The sequence below is a fragment of the Sturnira hondurensis genome, unplaced genomic scaffold, assembly GCF_014824575.4.
Source record: "Sturnira hondurensis isolate 20B ecotype Veracruz unplaced genomic scaffold, ASM1482457v3 Scaffold0021143, whole genome shotgun sequence".
In the NCBI taxonomy this organism is placed as follows: domain Eukaryota; kingdom Metazoa; phylum Chordata; class Mammalia; order Chiroptera; family Phyllostomidae; genus Sturnira; species Sturnira hondurensis.
In genome coordinates this window covers 2,184,666-2,209,160 of record NW_028093774.1, presented here as the reverse complement: position 1 = coordinate 2,209,160, position 24,495 = coordinate 2,184,666, and the positions used below count along the sequence as shown (strand labels likewise).

The following is a 24,495-nucleotide window of genomic DNA, read 5'->3' as shown; positions in this document are numbered from 1 at the left end:
AGTGCACTCGCTGTGGACTCTTGTGAGAGCTGAGTCGGTCTGAGCAAGCGTGGTAACTGCAGATAAATGTTGCACAAGAGGCAGCGGAAAGGAAGGAGAAAATCTGGTGCAAAGTAGTCCAGCATGCTCGTGAAATTAGCATCCAAATACGACTTCCGGGACTTCACTTCCGGAGTCAGGGTGGTGCGGTGCGGCAGGACTCTGCGCTGTCAGCCTCTGTGAGCAGCAGCTCCGCCCTGTTTAAAGCCAGAGGAGGGGCGAGGAAGTCAGGACCCGCATGAAACTCCAACAGCTCAGCGAAAACACTGACCCGTGGGTGATTCCCAGATCCCCGATTAACTGGCTAAACTGGAAATAGCTCATCTCCCAGTCACTTCACGAATATCTGATCTAGTTCCCTTCAGTAAATAAAATAGATTAATTTTTAACCATTTTAAACCAAGCTAAAAAATTCAGCTTTTAAAATATAATACCTGCTTTCTAAAAATAAAGCCACATCTTTGTATTAAAAATAGGTACTCACATTAAATCAATGACCATTTCCAACTTTACTACCTATTTGGGGAGCTGGAAGTATTTGGCACTAGTTATTGTACAATTTAAGGTTATTTGAACTTGTGAAAGTGAGAGTAATAGTAGTCATTTATAGAATTGTATCGCCTATTGAATTTTCTTGCCTGTTGAATAAAGCTGATGCTTTGTCAGCTCTTCCAAGGAAAAAAAGTTTTATCTTGACACACTCAAAGCTACGGGTACAGGGGCCGAGACTGTCGGAACAACCTGTACTTGCTGCCGACGGGCGAGACGGTGTATTTCATCGCATCCGTGGTCGTGCTGTACAACGTGGAGGAGCAGCTTCAGAGGCACTACGCCGGCCACAATGACGACGTGAAGTGGTGAGTACCCCAGACTTGGGCTTGCGCCACACTGGCGAAGCACTGTCAGCAGAGGGCTCAGTGTCGGGACGTATCTCAAGAGAAGCACCGGGAGCGGAGCGAGTGGGGTCCGTGGGAGAGCTCCTCTCCACATGCTGTGCTGTGGACCGGCTCCCTGGCTCCCTGACTCCCTGAGACGCCTTTTTGGTTTTCTCTCTTTATGACACAATCTCAACCAACCATATTACCTAAACTGATAGCTCTAATTGACCCCTGATTAGAAGCCTTCTGAAGACATCTAGTGCTAGCAGCTTCTAATTTGGGTCTTTATTTTTTAATAAAAATTAAAATGTCTTGCCTTGTGTTTATGGCTGTGTCTGCTGTTCCCATATTAATTCATAGATTTTGATGGGGTTTTATGTATCTTGAAAGGATGGACAGATGGACGGAACAATGAATTTACATATTTCTAGGATGTCTTTGCTATTTGATATACTCAAAATGACTTCTTAATACAGTTTTCAGACTAATTAAATGGTTCTGAGATAGAAATGGTATTTTCCAAGCAAAAGAAAAAATGTTATTCTTGAGTTGAAAATTCTCTAGAGATGGAGGAGTAAAGATGAAATGAAATAAGCTCTAATTGACTAAAATCACCAGGGTGCTCAGAGTTTATGGTGAGTCTGTAAGAAGTTGGGCATTATGTCTTTCTTTTATTTAAACTGTCAACTAGATTATACTTGATCAAGGAAAAAATAAAGTTTACCCTTAAACAGCAGCTATTTTATGGATTTTTTTTTTTTAGCCTAGCGGTTCATCCAGATAAGATCACGATAGCAACGGGACAGGTCGCGGGCACCTCCAAGGACGGAAAAGTGAGTTACAGCATCTCTTGTATTTTTGTCACACACTGGTCACATAACAGAATGTTTTGCCAATGAACAAGGCTGCTTAGGTGTCAAGCACCTGAATACTTCTTAACTCCTCATTAGACTTTTTTACTGTGATTTAACGCTTTTACAGTGATCTTAAAAAACCTTTTAATTCAGCTTCATTTCAGCCAGTTTATAAATAACATTGTTCTTGTCTAAGAATTCATTAATTCTTAAGAAATCTACATGCATGATAAATATGAAAATATGAAATACACATTTAATAAGTGAAGTTAAAATCATAGTGAATAATCATTTGAATATGGGTGCCTGCCAGCGATTTTGAGCCCCTTCCCTGGGACCCATCAGCGTGCCATCAGCCCGTGGAGCGCATCTGTGCACATGCGTGTCTGCGCACGCGATCCTCAGAGGCTTCTGGGGCGTTAGCGCATTCCCTGTCGGCACTTCAGCAAGGAGTTAGCTGGTGTTCAAGGGGGTCAGAGGAGAACTGGTGGGATTTAGCAAATAGAACACAATTCAAAACTGGCTCCCAGGCCCTTGTTTAGGACAGGCTGTGGTCACTGTCATATCGTTTCCAAAACTCCTGTCCTTTTTTGATCCCTGCCTTAGTATAGCTGCTTACTGAACAATATGTGATCTGAAACCACCTACCTGAAATGCTTCCATTTTTATCAACGCGTTTTCTTCCAGCGAACAAGTGCTACCATTTTTCAGCAGAGTTCAATAACATCAACTTTTAAATATTAACTTTATGCTATTTTCCATTGCAATGCTACACTTGAAGTAATGGGAACAATAAATCGGACCACTGTTATATAAATACACATAAGTGGGACAGAGTTGTCTTTTTTTTTAAATCAAGTGACCTTAAAAGTTCTTTGAAATCAGTAGCATGCCATCTGCTCCTCCCTCTAGTGGACTAAAAGTGTATTTCAGTTTCTGGCATTGAAATCAATCAGAACTTTCTGGGCTGGTGAAAATGTGGTGGCTGCCCCAGCCTCTCCTTTCACGCCCAAGCAGAGGAATCAGAGAGGTCACGTGATTGCCTGCAGCTGCCCAGCTCCTTAGAGAGGAGTCTGAACTAGCACCTAACTCAGCCAACCACACTCTGTGCCCCGGGTACAGCTCTGCCGGCTGTTCTGGACTGCTTGCTTCTAAAGAGGGAGATTAGTGTAGATCACCTTGCAACTCCGTGAGAGAGGTCGGGGCTAATTCTCGTCTTTGTTGTACGTGACTGACTGCCTGTCAGGCTCCTGTGGGGCCCAGGGAGCGCCTTAAACAGCTGGTGGTGGCCGCCCTGAGGAATGCACACGCATTCTTGCCTCGGTAACCGCATGAACGTCATAGCCTAACCCTTGTCCGAGATTCCATTTCCCTCGTCATTTCTCATTTTTAAAATGCAGGGGTGTCCAGGAGTAAAAGTAGAATAATTCCTGTGGGGTCCAGCATGGGCTGTTCAAAATTACAACTTTTGGTACCCTCTCCTGAGGTTACCTTGGCCCAGGGACCATGGCCTCCTGGGGACAGCAGGAATCTTTCTTTTACGTTAATAGAACTTAGAAAGGCAGAAAGAGACCTTGTGTTTTGACAAAAGTGAAGTAATCTTATAGCTTCAAAGTAAAGATGTGTAGTCGTCACAGTCGAGGACTTGGCGTGTTTTCTCTCCCCAGCAATTGCCCCCACATGTGCGCATCTGGGATTCTGTGACATTGAATACCCTGCACGTCATCGGGTCTGGGTTTTTTGACCGAGCCGTCACCTGCATTGCCTTCTCTAAGTCGGTAAGTCTGAGCCGAGAGGGTAGTACACTCTGTTCCTAGGGAGCAGGTGGCCAGAGGGAGAGGGGGGAGTGTCAGTGCCCGGTCAATTCCTGGCTGTGTGCACAGGTCTGACCTTGAAACCTTCCGACTTCCCTGGCCCCCTCAGTCAGAGGTCAGCTTCCAGCCAGACCTCTCCAGCCATGTAGGTGTGCTGATAGCAGAAGGCTCTGCCGCCCGCTGTCTTCAGGTTTGGTGAGGCAGTTTGCCTGCTCTGGCCTTGAATTTCCCCTGCCCCTCCCTAGGGGCCCCAGCAGGACCCTGCTGTCCTCACAGGGGCTAGCTCCCTGTCCCTAATAGGAGCCAGACAGCCCCTGTGATCTCCCACACTTCCTCCAGATGTGCCTGCTGTTCCCCAGATCCACCCTGTCAACCACATCTCCAGGCAGCTCACGCCTCGCCCCGGTCCTCTCAGTCCTCCCACAACCCTTCAGTCCCCCCGTTCGTTAGTACCAGGCGTGTGCTGTGTGTGCGGCAGGCACCAGCTCCCGTGGAGGGGGCGGGGGCTCTGCAGCCCCGAAGGCTGGTTTTAGTGGACCTGCTGGGAAGGACCAGCCCCTTGGCCCCTCCTGCTCCTGTCCCTTCATCAGCCCCACCCCCTCCTCATTTACCCGCTCTCCTTGCCCGTCTATTCAAGCAGGCAGGTCTCAGAGGCAATCAGTCAGTAAATACTCTTTAACTGAAATGTGGCAGTCCTGATTAAAAGTAAAATCAGTGTTCGTTTTCCATCACGCTCAACCCGCTTTGTTCTCAAGTGTAATCTTTGGGTGAATACGTGTGTTTTCCAGAATGGAGGGAGCACCCTGTGTGCCGTGGACGACTCCAACGACCACGTGCTGTCCGTGTGGGACTGGCAGCGGGAGGAGCGGCTGGCCGACGCCAAGGTCTCTCTCCCGGCCCGATGCCGGCTGTGCCAATTTTTCCATTCGGAGCCTTTTCTTTCCCCTGCCTGCCGGCCGCTTCCCTGCTTCCCGGTGGGCTCTGGGGTCCCCACCCCGAGGCAGCCCTCGGCGACCCCTCCCCCAGATGGCTCTGACTTGCTCCCCTCCCCCCACCAGGATGCCAGGCCCAAGTCCTGGCAGCGTGTCTTCCTCTCTTCAAGAAGTCTGCAGGGGTTTTCCTCGCTTGCTCTATGGCCACGACCCCCGTCATTCACCGCATCGCTCATTCGATGACTTTTTCTCTCTTTCATTCAGTAAAAGCCCCCATGTACTCACATGTCGAGGAGGCACCAGAGATGTGATGGTGCTGAGATGCTGTGCCACTCCCAGCCCCTGTCAGTGAGGGGCCAGAGGGAGCAGGCTGGGCACCGGGGAGACCAGCACCACCTGCCCCATCTCCTCCGGGGCCCAGAGCGCTTGGGAGGGAGGGGTGTGGCTTCTCTGCCCCACCTCCCATCCATTCTGCCCATTGGAGCAGCGCAAGTCCCACATGCATTTTCATGTGTTCTTCCTGTTAAATGGTGGTTCAATCTGTTTCATAGAATTGACTTCATAGTTCCATCCTGGCATCCACTAGCCTTAACGTGAGGATTAGCATGGGGTCACCTGCCTTTCTTGCTGTGGGGAGAACCGTCGGGTCACCTTCCTTGCGAGACTGGGATGCAGACCCTACACACTAATCAGTCACGTTTCCTAACACCTGTTTTCATGCTAGAGCCTTCTAGTAGTTTGGTCATGAGTCAGTTCTGGCTGCGTTGCTGAAGGTGGTCAGAGGCAAGTTAGCCTCCAGGTGTGGGAAGGGGTAACTGAGTTATCAGCAGAAGGAACAATCAGGTATCATTCATCTGGCCAGGGTGAAGGGTAGTGAGAGTCACCCAAGGACCCGGGTCCCCAGCTTGGTTGCCGACCCACCAGCACAGTCCCAGGAGTTACACCAGGAGGGATCCCGGGCAAACTCAGCGGCCCACGTGGGCCAGGAGCAATGGAGCTGCACAAAGTGCAGATTCCCGGCCCCTCTCAGAGGTTCCCGTCACTACATGGGGAGGAGACCTGACATGTGCACGAAACGCCCCACAGCCCATCCCGCTGTCCAGCCCTTGCAGTGCAGTCCCCCCCCACCCCCCAAGCCCACTGCAGGCCTGCTCTGTGCCGCTGCAGTGACCAGTCCTCACGGAGAGAGGGCCCCGTGTTGCCGCCGCGGGCTGCTATCCAGTGAGCAAGACAAGCGAGGAGAGGTTAAGGCCACAGCAGCTGTGGGCTTAGTGTTCACAGAGGGTCAATTCAGGGGGAAGACCCAGGGCTGGTGCCTGGCAGCTTGTGCTTGGTCTGCGGTGTCTTAAGAGCCCTGAGCCATCCGAGCCCCCTGTTTTGCCCAGTGCTCCAATGAAGCTGTGTTTGCTGTGGATTTCCACCCCACGGACACCAACATCATAGTCACCTGTGGAAAATCACACCTCTACTTCTGGACGCTAGAGGGAAACTGCCTCATTAAGAAGCAAGGGTTATTCGAGGTAAAGTTCAATGGCACCTGTAGCGGATGTTTTGGCGTGTGGTTGGGTCGCTGGCTCTACTAGTCATCAGGGGGCTTTCAGGTCTTAGAATCGGTTTCACCAGGCCAGGGTGGGGGTGCATGTGTGGGTGTAGCGGCAAAGACCATTCCCAGACCCCGACGGGAATTGGGGAGCAGGCCCTCACCATGGCCAAGATACCCTGTGCCTTTTAGTCTGGCTACTTGGGGGCCTCTGAGAGCACCAGGGGACAGCGCCTCTTCTCTCTGGCGACATTTGCAGCTACACCCGGAGACAGAGTTAGAGGACTCCTTCATTCTGGTACCAGGGCCTTGTTCCTCACACTGTAGGCGTGACAACACCGCCCACCCCTTGCCCCTCACCCCCAACACCCTCCTTGTCTGGAGCTGTCTATAACCTTATGCGACCAGGGATTCGGTGAGAGCAGATGCTCTTGCTGCAGTAGTTGCATAACGGCAGGTAGAAGTGAAAGTCGTGCAGGGTGGTAGCGCCACCTCTCTGGGGATCAGTGCGAGTCTAGGCAGTATTAATAAAGCCGGAAGACATCTTGACTAAACGTATACGTGCATATATTTATGACACTCTGCAGAAGCAAGAAAAGCCAAAGTTTGTCCTCTGTGTGACTTTTTCTGAAAACGGCGACACCATTACCGGAGACTCGAGTGGCAACATCTTGGTGTGGGGGAAAGGTAACACACGGTCGTTCCCAACTCAGACTGGTTTGGCGGTGTTGTGAGAAATCAAGCGTGATTTCGGTAAGAATTGTCTATTAACGTAATCCACGGGATCACTCTTAAACTCCAAGTGACTCAGGCACATACGCACGTGTGTGCATGCGTGGCCTGGAACCCTTACACCAGAGCAGAGGAACACGGGACTTGAAGAGTAGTGCCTGTTGTCATTCTGAAAGGCTCCTTAAGCCCCAGATGTTACGATGGGATGGATACTTCTGTTAGGAGATATAGTAACAAATGACAACGATGAAGTCACCCGTGACTATTTTTTAGCTGTGAAAGACTTAAGCCACTGTCCTGGCTCACATAGCATTTAAGCACCAACACGTGCAGCAGTGCACTGCTCGCTGTGGGCATTCAGGCAAATCCGACTCGAGTCCCCGCTGCCAGGGAGCAGGCGGTGGTAGGGAGGGGGCGTTGCTCAGAACACACGCACTCAGCTCAGCCCAGGGAGTGGGCCCAGGGAGTGGGCCCAGGGAGTGGGCCGATGTCGATTTTAAAACGAAACTGGCCTGTGGCGAGCCAAGGGGCGCCCCCCCTGAAGGACTGAAGATGGTTTTCTTGGTGTGTTCAGGTACGAATCGAATAAGCTACGCCATTCAAGGGGCCCACGAGGGGGGCATTTTCGCACTTTGCATGTTAAGGGACGGCACCCTGGTGTCAGGAGGAGGGAAGGACCGAAAGCTCATTTCCTGGAATGGAAACTACCAGAAACTTCATAAAACTGAGGTAAGACAGCAGGCAGCACTATTGAAATTTGTTTTGAGCCTTAAACTCTTACCCCAATCAGTTTCCTTGTTGGTTTTAAATCTTTAGCATACCATTTAAAAAAAAATTTAGATAAAATTTTATTGAGTGGCATAATATATATTTTTAAGATTTTACTTTTATTTAAAGAAGGGGGAAGGGAGGGCAAAAGAGAAGGAGAGAAACATTCATCGGTTGCCTCTTGTACACCTCCACCTGGGGACCTGACCACATCCCAGGCATGTGCCCTGACCAGGGACCGGAGCAGCAAGCGACCTTTCGGTTTGCGGAACAGCCCCCAGCCCACTGCGCCACACCAGCCAGGGCGAGCGGTGTAACGTTTTATTAAAATCATGGAGGCAGTTCACGTACAGCAACAAAAATGGAATTACCGTGTTTTACTGTGTATGATGTGCGCCCATGTTTCTGTGCACATTATGCACAGAATTATCATGCCCATTATTACATCCATGGTATATAATCATTATACCCGTGCATAAAGAGCATCTTTCTTTTTTCTTTTTTTTTTTTTTTAATTTTTTTATTTAATTATTTTTCAAGTACAGTTTTCTGTCTATTACTCCCATCCCGTCCCACCCCCCGAGAGCATCTTTCTTTTTCCCTAAAAAATTTGGGCAAAATTCTGCACATTATATACAGCAAAATAATGGTAAATGTATAAAATTTGAAGTGGTAACGTATTTCACATTTAGAATATTTTCATCCTAGAACCAACCTCACTTTTCCAAGGGAATAGCATCTACATTTTGATTTATCATTACAATCTTTCTCCTTTTTTTCACTTTAATTTCCAGTTTGTTACTGTGAGACTTTGTACCTGGCTGAGTGCCGGCACATACTCTCATGCTCTGAGTCCTTGAGTATCTCTTTCACCTCCTATCACTTGGTTAGCCGCCTGCACCCCAGCAGGAGCCAGAAGCAAGAATTCCAGAATTCCTTCTACACGCTCACTGAGTTTTCTACCCCAGGCCCCGGGAAGTTACGGGCAGAGAGATATCAACATCCGTCTGACTGCTGATGGTCTTTCTCCCTACCTTAGAGTGGACACATTGCAGAGGGTTTCCTGCTGCTAAGGCAGTGCTCACAACACGATCCGTCAGAGAGCAGCTAGCCCGGTGCTTTGGCTTTCGGAGAACTTGGTTTTGTTGCTTATTGCTCTTAGTAAAGGAAGGCCTCCATCTGAGCTTGGAAATCACTTCCCCTTTCACTGAGATTTTAGTTGACATTATAATGAGATCTGACCAGCACTTGATTGAACGTGTACCCATGGTAAGTTGTAACCACATCAAAAGCACCAAAGCCTCATCCAGTTTCATAGAAGATGCTCACCACGTTTGTGTACCCATAATCCTCTTCCCCATCCTGGGCTGCCGTCTCCTGTCCTCGCTCCCATCACAGATGCTGGAGGTAGGAAGTGTCAGTGAGTGGAGGCTGCTTCCCCCTCCCGAGGACTGGTCCAGAGTCCAGCCCCAGGGCGCCCCAGCCTCTGTGTCTGTTCGCACAGCAGGTTGTTCCTGGCTGGTGTGTTTTGAAATTTTTTTAATGTGTAGAAAATATCACGTGTTTACCAACATGAACAATGGATTTCAAAACTAAATAGAGTGAATTGCCAGAAAATTCACCATTTTAAGTTACAGGAAATTTTAGGAACTCTCATTATGGCTTGTAATGTAGGCCAGCCCTTCACTTTCCAAATTCTACTTACTTCTCACTGCTGCTCTTCGAAGTCATCACAAGTAAGGGGTGACTAACCATGAGTGTTTCTTACTTTTAATCTTGTCAGGAGAAAATGCTTTATTCTTTATTATTTTTTAAACAGCTTTAGTTCTTGCTGATTCTTCTAAGGTATATAAAATGTTTGGAGTTTGAAAGCAAGATTTGGAGTTTTGGTCATTCACTCCACAAGCACCGAGAATGAGCCATTCCCTCTACATGTGTGTGTGTGTGTGTGTGTGTGTGTGTGTGAGAGGGGGGGGCTGTGATAGGCACTGCCATCATGACACACACGCAAACATTCTGAACGGTGGAGCTGACCACTGATGTTAACTCTGATCCTTTCCACGCAGATCCCGGAACAGTTTGGTCCGATTCGGACAGTGGCCGAGGGGAAAGGCGACGTGATCCTTATAGGCACGACCAGAAACTTCGTCCTCCAGGGCACACTGTGCGGGGACTTTGCAGCCATTACTCAGGTGCGTCCCGGCCCGCCCACCACACCTGTCCACGTCCCTTGTAAGGTTAGAATTTAACAAAACATTACAAGGCGGAGACGACCCTGTGTTTCACACTAACACAGTCTTCCTGAGCCTCGGGGGTTTCGGTCTGCTCTCCTAAGGGAAGTGGGGGTGGGGAGAGACTGATGAGGTTAGGGATAAAAGTACGGTAAGCCTGGCATGTTGCCCCTCAAGGCTCCTGCGTGCCGGTTGGAGTATTTCAGAGAGCATCTGTTTGTCTTGTTTCTCTGCAGGGTCACACTGATGAGCTCTGGGGACTGGCCGTCCATGCCTCCAAACCTCAGTTCTTGACTTGTGGGCATGACAGGCATGCCACTCTGTGGGACGCTGTCGGTCACCGGCCAGTCTGGGACAGAATAATAGAGGTAGACATACATGTTGCATTCCATTTTCCTTGTAAAAGTTCATCTGGAATATGTGCATTTATTTACCTGCATGAAATTAATGGTGATGTAAATTATCCCCAAACAAATGTCACTTAACTGACCTCCTCCAAATTGTATCGCTTTAAACATTGCCCAGAGGCCTCAGCCATGTGGTTCTGCAGGGTGCTGTTGAATTTTGGCAGCAGGGGGCCCTCTGAGTCGGTTGCTAGGTTGCCTGAGTGCGGCCTCACCGTGGACTTAGCTGCTGAGGTGCCCTGGTGCTGAGCCTGCGTCCTGTTGCTGGAGCGCCTTTGGAATGAGCAGTTTGTCTCTGCAGTCCAAGTTCAGTGACAAAGGCAGAGCTCTAGTGTTAACACCAGCATCTCTGTGACGTCTACAAAAGGGACTCCGTGTGCAAAGCAGAGTGCCGGTCGTCCTTTCCCAGGGGGCCAAGGGGCCAACGCCGCCGTGCTGCACTCGCTGAGCTCTGTTCGCACACTGCGTGCTGCGTGTGAATTCATCGCCCTCACCCCAGCAGGCGCTCTGCAAGCCACCTTTTTGCCCTGATGGCGTTGGTTAGGAAACCGAGGCTTCAAAATGCCACTCTCATACTTGCCCAGGTTGCTGAAGCCACCACAGAGCCAGCATCTGCTCCCAGCTCGGCCCGATTCCCAAACCCAGAGCCCTCCAGCGCTCACTGCTGTGGGTCAAACACACATCCTGTGCCCCAGGTGACACTCCTCCAGTGTAATGGGTGGCCCCTCTCCAGACCCCACACCCCTGCCCGCAGCCCCACATAGCTGCTGGCATGCCCTAGCTTGAGGGTCCACCCTCCTGCTTTTTGCTTTCAGAGAAGGCCACCGAGGGACTAGAGCTGGCTGGCCACTGGTAGAGCTGAGCAGGAGAGGCCAGGGCCAGAGGGGTGAGCCTGCCACTCAGAGGACAGAATGGGTGTGGCCCGAGGTGGCAGGTGTGGCGAGAGGAGGTGGCGTCCTGCCTTGTACCTGTCCCCAGGAGGGGGCTTCATGGATGAAAAACACATGAGGGGTTTGTACAGACCAGACAACCACCACCGATGCGGCAGGGACAGTGGCAGTCTGGGAGGGTGGGCTTCCCTGGGGTCTCGGTCAGCGTGGCAGCCATGCTGAAAGCAGACTGGTGACCCCGCCCGCCTGGCACAGGGTAGAGGCGCCAAACCAGATGCCGGAAACACCTGCGGCTCAGTGCTTTCTGCTCTCTCCCCTGCCCATGTGACTTTGGACAGCCCTCCTGCCCCCAAGCCCCGATGTCTTCATCTCAGGCACCTTACAAGGCTCAAGTGGCTGCGACTTCTGTGTGTCTGGCAGCCTGAGCCTGCGTACAGCTCCCACTCTGCAAACAGTGTCGCAGCGACGGGGTCGGTCCATCACTGAGGAGCGTCTGGTTCCTCATTTTTCAGTTGATCCACAGTCTCACCATGGCTCCTCTTCTTTCCGTTTCCACTGCTGCGCTTTCCCTGGTCTGCCTGTGACCCACCCCTTCTCACTTCAGTTTGTCCAAAACACCCCTGCCAAGGGACCCCCCATCTCACAGGCAGATTGAGTCACCCACTCTTTTTATTGAAAGGGAGAAAGTCACCTGCTGTGTTCTTTCCTAGTGACCACAGTCCCGACCTGGCAACACAGCCCACATTCCCCGTGTCCCCGCACACTGCCCCATCCCCCACCCCGTGCTTTCTGCGCTGTAAACCCGCCTGCCGTTTCTCAGCTGGGCCTCAGCTGCGTCCACCTCTCTGACCATGTTGTTGTCCCATTAACACCTGATCCCCAAATCCTGGTGTGTCCACTTCCACCATCACCAGTGGTGGCCCTTCCTGGATGGGCCGTGTCTGCCTCCCCACTCTGGGCACCCACAGCCTGTTTTCATCTCTTCCATCGACCACGCCCCACCTTGTATCAGTTAGCCCCGCACACGTGTGGGCCACCAGACCGAAACCTGGAACATGTCTTTCCCGTCCCAGACCTGCCTGAGGGTGCGGAGCGTCTGCACTCTCCCGGTGTCCCCCTGCTGGACGGGGGCAGAGGTCATGTGTCCAGGCAGAGCGCGTGCACCATTCGGCCTGGGGGCCACTGCATGGCTCCAGGACCCAGCGGAAGAGCGCCTCTTCTTGGTCCGTTGTCTGGCTGCTGTAGCTGCGAAAGGATGAAAGGCAGAAACAGAAAAATGACGCCTGGTCCAAGCAGGGAAACATTTTTCTCTCTGGAGAGAGAGGAGATTTTTCAATGGGGCCGCGCGGCCCCGAGGGACGAGGGCTGTGCTGTGTTTTTATGCAACAGTGCTGTGCCTGGCCATCAATTTACACTTCCTTTAAAATATTTTAGGATCCAGCTCAGTCTTCTGGTTTTCATCCTTCAGGGTCTGTGGTTGCAGTCGGAACACTGACTGGGAGGTAAGTCCACAGCAGCGTGGCTCGCAGGTCATGGAAAGAGTCATGTTGTCTGTGTTGCCAGGGCAGGCGCGGAGCAGCTCTCGGCTGCGTCTCCAGCATCTGAGGACTGAGCGGCAATTAGGTCAGACTCAGGAAACTGAGGGTCCTGAGATAGGGGTCCTTCATGTGTCAGACCTGGGGAATCTGAGGAAAGCCTTGGCTTGCTCTCCTGGAAGAGTGCCCACGAAAGTGCACACGCTCAGGCATGTGCACATAGGCACACGTGTGAGCTCACCCATGTGCACACATGCACACACTTGTGTCCCATTTCACGGGATGTGCAGCGCCTCCAGCCCTCTTCTGCAGGTGGTGGGGGGGCCCAACCTCAGAATCAGGCACAAAAGCATTTCCAGGCACTGAGAATGTCAAAAGGTTTGTTCCTGCTGCCCTTTCAAAATGTTAGGAACTGCCCAGACCCTGCCCCTCCTACTTAGACTCCGCCTCCTGACCTGGCACCTCGCGGGGGGGGGGGGGGGGGNAGGAGCGGGGGGGGGGGGGGGGGGGGGGGGGGGGGGGGGGGGGGGGGCGCCAGGCGGCAGGTCCGTGCTGGGATTCCAGCTTCTCCACCAGCAGCCACGCGTCTGTGAGCCAGTTGCGTGACCTCTCTGCGTCTGCTGCTTTTTACAAATTGTGGGAGTATGAGCCGCCTCGCCACTTGGCACTGGTGGTAGAGGGGACGAGGTGCAGAGGGGATGCGCAGAGGGGACCCGCCGGGGCATCCAGCAGGCAAGCGCAGTGGTTCTCCTCGTCGTGGTTCTATAGGTCCCGTTGTTTGCCATCGGACAGGCACCCCTGACAGTTCATTCAGGCATTTCTGGTGATGTTCTCCTGCCCTTCCTCTCTAGAAAGCAGACCACCTCAACTGCAGAGTGGGCGTAGAGAAGGGGCTGCCGTTTCTGAGTCACCGGCAGCAGTATCCTACGAGCCAGGCCCCTCCTACCCAAGGGCTTCTCCATGAAAACCTGTGCAGGGCCACACGCTCACTTCCCTTTAAGGCTCTTGGAGAAGTCCGAGGCTTCTGACCAGTGTCTCTGACAGCCAGTGGCTGCCATCCTCTCCACCCTATGTGGTGGGGTGGGACATGCCAACAAGGGCAGGACACTCAGAATCCCAGACTTCGTCCTCTAGGGGCAGGACGGAACATGCAGCCCAATCCCTGCCCCCGTTTATGCCTCCCACGTCTCTGGCCCCGGGGCCTAGCTCCTGATGCCGCAATTCAACGGGACTTTCCAAAGGCCGCTGGGTTTCTCTGCCCCTCGTGTTCTGACCTCTGTTGCGGTCAAATAGCACAGGAAAGGGAAATGGATGTCGCAGATGCAAGGGATTAAAGCCAAAAAGCCAAATCCAGATTTCTGAGGTCCTCAGGCTCACTGGGTCGGGGCGGGGGTTAGGGGTCCGAATGGAAGGCTGAGACAGCAGTGCTGGCTCAGGGACAAGCTGGGGAACGTGTCATCTAGGTAGGAACTGCAGGATCAGGAGGCCTCATGGCTTCCCGCTCCTGAGAACACAAGTCCCAGTTACTGCCACCACGCCAGGGCACGCCGGCAGGAGAGTGCAGTCACCCATCGCGGGACATTTTCCAAGGACTGCGTCCTTGTTGGGGTACAGAGCACTTCTTCACCTGTCACAACAGGACAGGTCTGACTCTCGGCCTGCAAGGTGGTTCTGGGTCCTAAGCCCTGTCTTCCGTCCGAGGGGACTGAGCGCAGAGAGATAAACGTCCCCTCTCCTCGCTTGTCTTTCCTTCTCCCCACCGTTTCTCTCACCGGCTGGTGGCACACCAGCACTCATGGAGGCCAGACAGGGCACAGCTGGGAACCTTACCGCCCCTGAGGCTGTTCCAGCCCCGCCTCCTGGTCCAGTCCTGCCTCGCCTGGGCAGGTGGCCCCGGTGCTGCTGCCTGCGGCTGGCCCGTAACCGTAACCGAACCACTTTGAGTGGTCGCCGATGTGCTGTTCCTTTTCAGGAAATGCTCACACGCAGGAAATGTTCTTTAAGTCAAAGCTGGGAACAAGCTTTCTTGTTACGTAAAAGCAGAGTATTTATTAAGCCCTTAGGTTGACAATTTTTAATAGTCTTACGGGTACTGTTATAGTCTGACGTCACTCCCCACTAAGCAGCTTTTTGTACTTTGTCTCACTTTTGCAACAGGTGGTTTGTGTTCGACACGGAAACGAGGGACTTGGTCACCGTGCACACGGACGGGAACGAGCAGCTGTCCGTCATGCGGTACTCACCAGGTCAGGGAACCGGGCACATGCAGTGCGGCCCCAGCAGGTTCATAACAGTCCGTGTGGGAGTCTTTGCAGGAGAAATGTCACGAGCCGCCTTGGAGGGAAATTTGAATGCACATCACAGGCATTCAGGGGTCTCTCTCCCTCAATGGTAACCACGCTTGTGTGTTTTCTTAGCTCTTGGTTACAGAAAATTTCACAGAGCAGAACTGGACAGGAGAGCGTGACAAAGCCAGTGCATTCACCCCCAGCCATGGTGGTTACCGACCCCTGGCCTGTCTTGTTCACCTGCGACCCCACCCACTGCCCCTTCGTGTTATTTTGAAGTGATTCGTAGATACCTGCTCCTCCATCCATCAGTGTCGCTGTCCGTGTCTCAGAAAGATGAGACTGTGAGCGGCTTTGTTGGAGTGTGGTTCACATGCAATAATTTGCCCATTGTATGTGTGCAGCTCACTGGTTCTTAGCAGATTGATGGAGCTGCGCAGCCTTTGCCCCAGTCCAACGTTAGATCCTTTTCAGCGCCCCAGAAAGTTCCCTCCCTGCTCAGCAGCAACCCCCACCTGCACTCCCAGCCCCGGGCACGCCCTGAGCCATTGGGCCGCTCTACAGATGGTCTGCTCTGGACGTTTCGTGTCAGCGGAGCCATACAGCTTGTAGGCTGTGACATCTGTCTGGCTTCTTCTCCTTAGAATAATACGTTTGAGATTAACTCGGGTTATTGTGCACGTATCAGTAGGTAATTCTTTTTTTATGTACCGAGGTGACATTGGTTAGTAAAATGATACAGGTGTCCGGCACACAGTCCTGTAGCACGTCATCTGCACACTGTACTGGGTGTTCACCACCCCAGGTCAGTTCTCCTCCCACCATTCACACCCCCAGTGCGTTCCTTTGTAACTCCCAAACAGTGCCCCTTCCCCTGAGTGGCCACTTTAACTTGACCCGTCCTCAGTTGGTGACACTTAGATCGCTTCTATGTTGTGGCCACTACCAGTGACGCTGCTATGGACAGTCACTGTGTGTGCCTCTTGTAGACTTTTGTTTTCGCTTATCTTGGGACAGTCCTGGGTGTGGTAGGTGTGGAAGCAGTGGATCATACGGCAAATTTACGTTAACATCTTATGAAAATGCGCACCTGCTCCCCAGTGTGGCCGCACCGTTTTACATTCCCACCAGCAGCGTGTCCGGCGCCAGTTTCCCCATGCCCTGGCCAGCACCTGCTACCCCCTGTCTTTGGTATCAGCGCCCGCCCAGTGGGAGAATGGGGGGCCCCACGGGTTTCAAGTAACATGTCTATAGAGACCGCCAGGGATGTTGAGCATCTTTTCACATGTCTGTATCTTCTTGGGTGAAGTAATATATCCAGATATTTTGCCCATTTTTAATTGAGTTTTACTACTGAGTTGTAAGAACTCTTTCTATATTCTATATACGTATGAGTTCTTTATCAGGTATGTGATTTGCAAACATTTTCTCTCAGTGTATGACTTGTCTTTTCCTGTCCTATAATTTTTTTAAAGATTTTATCTGTTCATTGTAAAGAGAGGAGAAGGGACTAGAGAGAGGAGAAGGGAGAGAGAAAGGGAGAGAAACATCAATATGTGGTTGCCTGTCACACGTCCCCACTGGGGACCCAGGCGTGTGCCCTGACTGGGAATTGAACAGCAACCATTCAGTTCACAGGCTGGTGCTCAATCCACTGAACCACACCAGCCAGGGGTTTTTTCATTTTCTTAATGCGCTCTTTTGGAGCAGAAGCTCTAATTTTGATGAAGTCTGGCTTCTCAGTTTTCTTCTTTTGTGGATCCTGCTCATGGTGCCACAGTCGGGGTCATGAGGAGTTTCTCCTGTGCTTTCCTGTAGAACAGCTGTGGTGTCAGCCATTGTGTGCGGGTAGGTCTGGGACCTATTTTGAGTTAATGCTCTGGGTGGTGAGAGGTAAGAGTCCAAGTTTCTTTGTTCTGCATGTAGATGTCCAGTTGTTCCAGCAGCGTTTGTTGGAAATACAGTTCTTTTCCTACTGGACTACCTTGACAATTTGTCAGAAATCTATTAAAAACAACAAAAAAGTCTATTAACAGTAAATATAAAGGTTTATTTCAAGAATCTCAGTTCTCTCTCGTTCATCTAGGTATTTATCCACATACCAGTACCACTCAGTTTTGATTACTATAATTTTAGAGTAAGTTTTGGAATTGAATAATGTAATTACTCCAACTTTGCTGTTGTTGTTTTTTAATTGCTTTAGCTATTTTAGGTCCTTATCATTTTTATATACATTTTGGAATCAGCTTGTCAAGTTCTAATTTTAAAAACCTACCAAGATTTTAATATGTTGACCTTACAGACCAGTATGGGGAGAGCTGCCATCTTTACAAGACTGAGTCTCGTGATGCTTGAACAGAGTGTCTCTCGCTTATTTAGGTCTTTAACTTCATCGGCAATGTTTTACGGTCGTCAGTGCTCAAGTCTTACTCTTCCTTCATTACACTTTCTCCTGCGTTGCTCTTTATGCCACTGGGAATGAAGTTTTTTTAAATTTTGTCTTTAGAATGTTAATTGCTAGCATAGAAAAATAAAATTTATTTTTTTGTACGTAGATCTTACATCTGTGACCTTTCTAAACTCTTTCATTCATTTTAGTGGGGTTTTCGTGTGTAAACTTTTGGGGGTTTTCCTCATATGGGAGCATGTCCTCTGCACATACAGATGGTCTCACTCTTCCTTGTGAACGGGACGCCTTCATTTTTCCTCCCTGCGTTTGCCAGAACCTCCGATGTGATGAGGGACAGGAGGGGCACAGTGGGTCCCTGCCTCGCTTCGAGTCTCAGGGGAAAACAGTCGTTTATCGTTTAGAACGACGTCAGTGCTCTTTATCATGATGAGGCAGGGCCCTTCTGTTCCTGATTTGTTTAGTTTTCATCGTGAATGGGTGTTAGAATGTGTCAACTGCACCTATTGAGATGATCATGTGGTTTTTGTCCTTTATTTTATTAATAGGGCGTCTTACATTAATTTTCAGAGGTTAAGTCATCTTTGCATTCTTGGTCTAAATCTCATGTGGTCACATCTAATCCTTCTTGTCTGTTGCTGGATTCTGTTTGTTACCATTCTGTGAAGGATTCTGTGTCCATGCCCATGAGGGTTTCCGTGCGGGTTTGGTCTGGCTTAGTTATGAGACTGCTGTCGGCCTGTAGAGGAAACTGGAAAGTGTCCCTTCTCTGTTCATTTTCTGAAAGCGTTTATGAAGGATTAGGGTCATTTCTTTATGAAATATTTGATAGAAGTCCTGTGAGTTCAGTGACCAGCATGGCTCGTCTTCGTGGGAAGGTTTTTAATTACGAATTCGATTTCTTTGCTTGTTACAGGATTGTTCAAAGTTTTGATTTCTCCTTAAGTCCGTTTTGGTAATTTTCCTATTACATCTAAGTTGTCTAATTTATTAGCATAAAATTGTTCATAATATTTATTTATAATCCTTTTAGTTTTGCTGAGTTTGGTAGTGAAGTCTCCTCCTTTATTCTTGATCCTGGGACCTTGTGTCTTCTCCCTTTCTTAGTCAGTCTGGTTAAAGATGTGTCTGCCTGCTTGGTCCTTCCGTGGAACCAGGCGGAGTGCAAGGGCAGTGTGCCTGGGGTTGAGGCAGAGGGGCCTTGCAGGCGGGGGAGGGGCCGCGTCCGAGGCAGAGAGACCCTGCAGCACAGGGAGCAAAGACATGGCCACATCCTAAAGGCCCCCACGGGCCCGCTCAGGACCGGAGTCTTGGCCCCTTCACGGCGGGGGTGGCCAGGGGAGGGTTTCATGAGGGCAAGAGTCTGGTCAGGTGTGACTTTCAAAACAGGGAAGTGCTTGTGGGAGTCATTCGGACAAATTTTCTCTGAAATGTAGTTCATCTTTGACATAATTCATTAATTTGCCTGTGTGTTTCCAAATCTCTGGTGGCACCTGGCGTTGTCCCTTGTACTTGATCAAATGTGTATCTTTCACAGTGGAGACGCAATGTGCCCTGTCTTTGTAGATGGGAACTTCTTAGCCATAGGCTCCCACGACAACTGTATCTACGTCTACGGAGTCAGCGACAACGGGAGGAAGTATACGCGAGTGGGCAAGTGCTCGGTAAGCACACCGGTCCCTGGCCGACGCGTCTGCAGTCGGTTCCTTAGGTCCGACGCTGTGGGTCAGGGTTCGCGCGGCGAGGAAACCCAGACGATGCGCTTCTCCCCAGGGTCACTCGAGCTTCATCACCCACCTGGACTGGTCTGTGAACTCCCAGTTCCTTGTGTCCAATTCCGGAGACTACGAAATCCTTTACTGTGAGTAGCACCAGGAGGACTTTACTCTGAGAACAGACGGGGCCTCCTGCAAACACCCACTTCCCGTGCAGCTCGGGGCTAGGTTCCGCCCTCAGTGACACAGCCCTCCAGCTGGACTGCCTCTCACGCCCTTCCCACCACGGAGGCTCGTGGAGACCCTGCCAACCTGTGCCCCAGTGGAGGAGATGAAGGCCCCAGGGAGGTGGAGGCCACACCCTGCAGAGAACGGCTGGGCAGATGTGGCAGGACACAGTGGGGTCAGAGCGGTCACAGTGTGAGGGGACCGGTGGTGATGCCATCCCCATCAGGCAGACCTGGAAGTCTCTCCCACCGGCTGGGAGGCAGCCCCCTGGGACCTGTCCTGCTTCTCCGCCAACCCCTGTGGCCAGTATCTGTGCCCAGGAATGGTGAGGACAGTAATGGCTGGCACTTACAGAGTGCATATGCCATGCTCTGCTTTCGTGAGCACTCGCCAGGCAGCTGCCCGGGCCCAGCGCTGGCTCAACTCCAGGGTCACGGCACTGCTGGGGGCACTGAAGCATGAGGTGTTCTCACTGCACCTCCTCAATGAGCTGCAGCACTTTCAGGCTCGTCCCATTCTGCAGACAAGGACACTGGGGCCCAGATAGGAAGCCATAGGCAGTTAGAGCCAATGGGTAGGGGTTGCCCACAAGTTGAAGAGCCCAGGAAAGGCAGGGCAGTGGGCGGGGTGGGGGGGGGAACCTGTGCCCCGACCACTCCTCCCGTGATTGACCCTCCCCACCCCGCCCCACGGCCCTGCCTGACGAAGTCAGGGATGAAGGGAAGGCACGAAGGGAAAGCTTTCCAGGCCAGGCCCTGGCTCTAGACCATCTCAGGCACAGTCTCTCACTTCCCCAGTAAGAGCTCACTTGGGGAACAAACAAGTCACCTGGGAGGCTGTAGGACTTTGTCTGACCGGTTTCCATAAGCTTGGCATTAAAGGATTGTAGAGGGGGTATCTACACACGTGTGAATGTGGGGAAGGGGGCCTGAGTAGTGTGGAGGGGCTCTGAGGGGACAGTGAGCAGGTGGAGGCCTAGGAACCAGAGACGGTCAACGACAAGAGAAGCCAGATGGCGGGGGTGGGCAGAACAGACCCAGACAGGAAGGGCGGATAATGAAGAGGAGGCGGGCCCTTGCTGGCCCCGGAGCTGGGCTCAGTGCCAGCTGTGAGCTCGGTTCCCCTGTCCCTCTCCTGAGGGCTCCGTAGCAGGTGAGGCCCTGGAAGGACAGGGGACCTCTGCTCAGGTGTCGGCAGACCTGCGTGTGCTTTCCCTAGGGGTTCCCTCTGCTTGTAAGCAAGTCGTCAGCGTGGAAGCCACGAGAGACATTGAATGGGCTACATACACCTGCACGTTGGGATTCCATGTCTTTGGTGAGTTTCTGCAGCTCTCCCAGGGCTCACTGTAAGGCACGTCTCCTTTCAGAGTATTTCCCCAGCAGCTGGGAAGTCCTGTGGTCGCCAGCTTACCAAAGTGCTGTGCTGTGCTGCCCCGTGAAGTCCCCAGGACACTCCCCACAGCTCCAGGGGGTGGGCGAGCGGGGCCAGGACCCAGGTGTGAACCCTCTTCTCTTGTATGAAAGGAGTCCTGGGGTAATTATCTAGAATCTTCTCCCATGAGGTTGTGCCAAACTTCCTAGATAGATGACACTCAGTCAACACACATATCATCTGTTAGCGTTACCACTGGGTCTTTCAGGCTCTTAAACTGAAACTTTCACTTCTGTCAAAGTTCTGGTTAGGAAGATATTTATAAGTGATCTAAAATAAATTCCTACAATGTGGCAGCAGGGAAAAGCAATACTTGTCATCTCTTTCTGTAAGACCTTAGGTCAATAATTTGATCAGAATTTCACAAATCTCCTTAGAGCTGTCATTTCATCCTTTGCGGGTATTAAATGCTAGGATCCCCAGGTTTACCCCAGAACTTCTGGAGAAACTGATGCACATACCAGACCCAGAGCCGCTGGGGCTGCAAAGGATTCCTGGCGCAGTGGTCGGGAGACGCCTCCCCCAGACCCTGCTTCAGGCCCGCTGGACACAGGGCTATGGAGCAGAGCTGTGGCTTCGCCTGGCCCATAGCGGCCTGTGTCACAAAGCAAGCCACAGCTGCCAAGAGCTGACACCAAGAAACGCCTGGAAGGCACACTGAGACCCAGGGTTAAAAAGCTCTTTGGAGAGACTCTCACATGTAAAGAGTTACCCAGAAAAGAGAAAAATTGGAAAACTGCATGCTTGAGGACTAGTCAGCTTCCCATCAGACACTTTGGGAACAGGGAGAGGTCGGGAGCTACACGGAGCGTGCTCTCGGCCCTGGTCTCTGCACCTGGGACTTGGGCGACTTTATGTCGGCCGGAGTGTAGTGCAGTCCCCAGGCAGCGTGGCCCAGTGTTTCTGGGGTATCCAGGGCTCTGTCTGCGCTCTTGGTTTCAGGAGTGTGGCCAGAAGGCTCGGACGGAACTGACATCAATGCCGTCTGTCGGGCCCATGAGGAAAAACTCCTGTCGACAGGCGATGACTTTGGCAAAGTCCACCTCTTCTCTTACCCTTGCTCGCAGTTCCGGGTAAGGAGCTGCCCTCAAGAATCTCGCCCCCCACGGGGGCGCGTTTCCGGCCTGACCGAGCTGTCTGGTAACTCAATAACAGGCCTGTCAGAAAATGCCTCCCGTCACAGGTGCAGGTGTGACCCTAGAGCACTTCAGGGGCTACCCCCGCCCCCCAGGAAACCCCGACTCTATGAAGTCCTTAGACCTGGCTGCGCTACCTCTGTGGCTGCCTCCGGGGCCCCACCCTTCTCCCCTCCAGCCCCCTGCACTGAGCCAGCGCCAGTACCTGGCACACCCCTCCTGGTCCTTCCCTCTCCTGACCATCCTCTGGCAGGACACCCCTCACTCTCCACCCCTGGAGTCTCTGAGACTGCACATATGTGCCCAGGGTGGTCACTGGGCCCTGCCTGTCCCTAACCGGACCGTGCACAGAGCACCCGGGAGAGCAGCCGGGGGAGGGCAGGGCAGAGAATGCGGACCCTGTGGGGCTCCAGCCTTCCCAGCTCCCCAAGGCTGCGCGCTCAGCGCTGAGCTTCCCCGGTGTCTGCTTCCAGGCTCCCAGCCACGTGTACAGCGGGCACAGCAGTCATGTCACCAACGTCGAGTTCCTCTGTGACGACAGCCACCTCATCTCCACGGGCGGCAAAGACACGAGCATCATGCAGTGGCGGGTGGTGTAGGGCCGGCGAGGCTGGGAGGGGCAGAGCAGCCCGGGGGGCAGAGCAGCCCAGGGGGCAGCGGCTTGGGCGCGCAGTCACTGCGATTTCCGTTTCGCTTGCAAAGTTCTCACAAACCTCAGGAAACCACGCCCTGTACCGGTTACCTTAGCTTAGCGGATCAGCGAGCGCCCCGTCGGGTCAGCAGTTCATTCAGGTCTCTCGCTTGTACCGTGTATAAAACACGGTTAATGGAAAAAATGCCAGGGTTTACATTACAGTGGCATCAGCAGATTGGTATATCCTTCATAACTTTTCTATGAACTCTTGGAAATCGGTCACAGAATGCCTTCTCAAATACTGTACGTAGGCCTGCCCCTCTCGCCATCGAGCTCGCTAAGGCGAGTGTATAGGACACTGATGAGGCACTGAATCATGGTCCTTGTGGGTCGAAGGCCCAGCAGGGTGACCCGAGTGCACGATGAGCTCGAGACAAGCTCACTGCACAGCTGAATCGGGAAGCGCAGCTGGGACTCTGCCTGGTTACCCTGGTAACTTCCCTGAGTTCTCCCTCCTGGGGGTGGCTGGCAGGCCTGAAGGACTGATGTTTCCGCAGAGGGCACGGGCTATTCGGAGTTCCAGTTAGCCGGCCTGACCCCGTGCACTGGGCCGCTGCACACCGTCGTGGACGGCGCCCCCTCGGGTCCCCGTTCTCGTGCCCCTGAATGGAGACACTTGGCTGCCTTCCTCTGTATATTAATTGGCATGATATGGTATTGTACTTGTATAGGATCTTAGCGATTCATAATGAATACGTAAGGCTAGGCTTTACTATTTTATGCTTACGGACATTGTATATTTGTATTTTAAGACCAAGTAGACCAAGTCAAAAAGATACCAGACGCCTGCAGTGGGAGAAGCCCAGAGACCGCGCCAGGTGCTCCAGAAGGCCCCTGGCCCTGTCATCTGTGCCCGGGCGCTCACCTCGCCACCGAGGGAGGGCGAGTTCCGATGCGTGAACGGGGGTGGCATCTGTTTGTCCAGAAGGCCTTATGCATTCTGATGTGTGACAGACTGAAATGTATTGTTTACATTGGGGAATGTATCTCAGATTTTAAAGTAGAAGAGTAATAAACAGACTTAAAAACAAATGTTAAGATTTTTACTTGTTCCAGGAAAGTAAGGGAATTGAATTAGCTGAACTCGTAGGCTCTGGTTGCTCAGACGGCCAATATATCACCACGCTGAGAAGCATTTTTGGGACACCTGTGGGCCGCTGCAGGGGTGGGGCACCGGTAAACAATATGTATTAAAGGTGACTGTTTGTACGTATCCTTATCAAATATATTCTGTAATGAAATAAAACCTGAAAAGCGATTTCGTATTGACCTATAATCATAAAAGTATATAAATTAAAATATTTGAAATTAGATATGATTCACACTATATTTTGTCTCATATACAGATTTTTTCTTCTTTGGAGACTATAATTTGTGATGTGCACACCTTTATCAGATTTGCAAAATAATTTTAAAATTAATAACTGAGGAAATAACCAGATCAAGGAGGGAAAAGGTACCCATTACTAACTTAATAAGATCTCCTTTTATTTCTGCATACTTATACTATTTCTTACATTCAGTAATGGGAAAAGGATGTTATGTAAGTTAATGTTGCTCTCGTCAGACTTGTCTCCATTTAAACGAATTCTTTCAGCAGCCCAGGATTAGCTTAGCAGGGATCAATCAAAGGCCTCCCTTCCTCTCCTTTGTCACTGCAGGTCTGTGGCATCAGGTGACAAAAGGTGATTTTCGGAAACTCAGGCTGCTGACCCCCATCCTGGTTTGTTCCTCTTGTCTCCCTCCTGGGCTGTGGGCAGCTCTGGAGCCCAGTCAGCAGCCAGCAGCAGAGGCCAGAAAGGACGTGGTGTGCTCAGGACAGCAGGGTGGGGAGGGGACCTGGAGTCCAGGAGGGTGGCCCAGCAGCTGTGGCTGCCCCTCCTTTCCAGGTGCCCCCAGTGCTCTGCCAACCCCACCACCCCAATGTTTGTCTGAAGGCCTTGCTGAGAAGGGGTCTCCAGGAGAGCCTGGGGGTGACC

The 24,495-nt window shown here is 51.7% G+C and overlaps 1 protein-coding gene across 4 annotated transcripts in view; it reads left to right on the top strand.

Moving 5' to 3' along the window:
- EML1 (EMAP like 1) overlaps positions 1-23,773 on the top strand; it is a 143,147-nt gene extending 119,374 nt beyond the window's left edge. For all 4 annotated transcript variants that reach the window (XM_037031193.1, XM_037031194.1, XM_037031195.1 and 1 more), the window contains 16 exons: positions 747-896; positions 1,681-1,750; positions 3,439-3,549; positions 4,374-4,469; positions 5,903-6,037; positions 6,645-6,744; positions 7,364-7,518; positions 9,624-9,749; positions 10,025-10,156; positions 12,517-12,584; positions 14,775-14,863; positions 18,879-18,976; positions 19,086-19,173; positions 20,474-20,569; positions 21,629-21,759; positions 22,296-23,773. In XM_037031193.1, the coding sequence (XP_036887088.1) occupies positions 747-896; positions 1,681-1,750; positions 3,439-3,549; positions 4,374-4,469; positions 5,903-6,037; positions 6,645-6,744; positions 7,364-7,518; positions 9,624-9,749; positions 10,025-10,156; positions 12,517-12,584; positions 14,775-14,863; positions 18,879-18,976; positions 19,086-19,173; positions 20,474-20,569; positions 21,629-21,759; positions 22,296-22,421 (1,771 nt within the window). In that variant the 3' untranslated portion in view covers positions 22,422-23,773. The remainder of the gene's footprint in view (positions 1-746; positions 897-1,680; positions 1,751-3,438; positions 3,550-4,373; positions 4,470-5,902; positions 6,038-6,644; positions 6,745-7,363; positions 7,519-9,623; positions 9,750-10,024; positions 10,157-12,516; positions 12,585-14,774; positions 14,864-18,878; positions 18,977-19,085; positions 19,174-20,473; positions 20,570-21,628; positions 21,760-22,295) is intronic.
- The last annotated feature ends 722 nt before the right edge of the window (positions 23,774-24,495 follow it).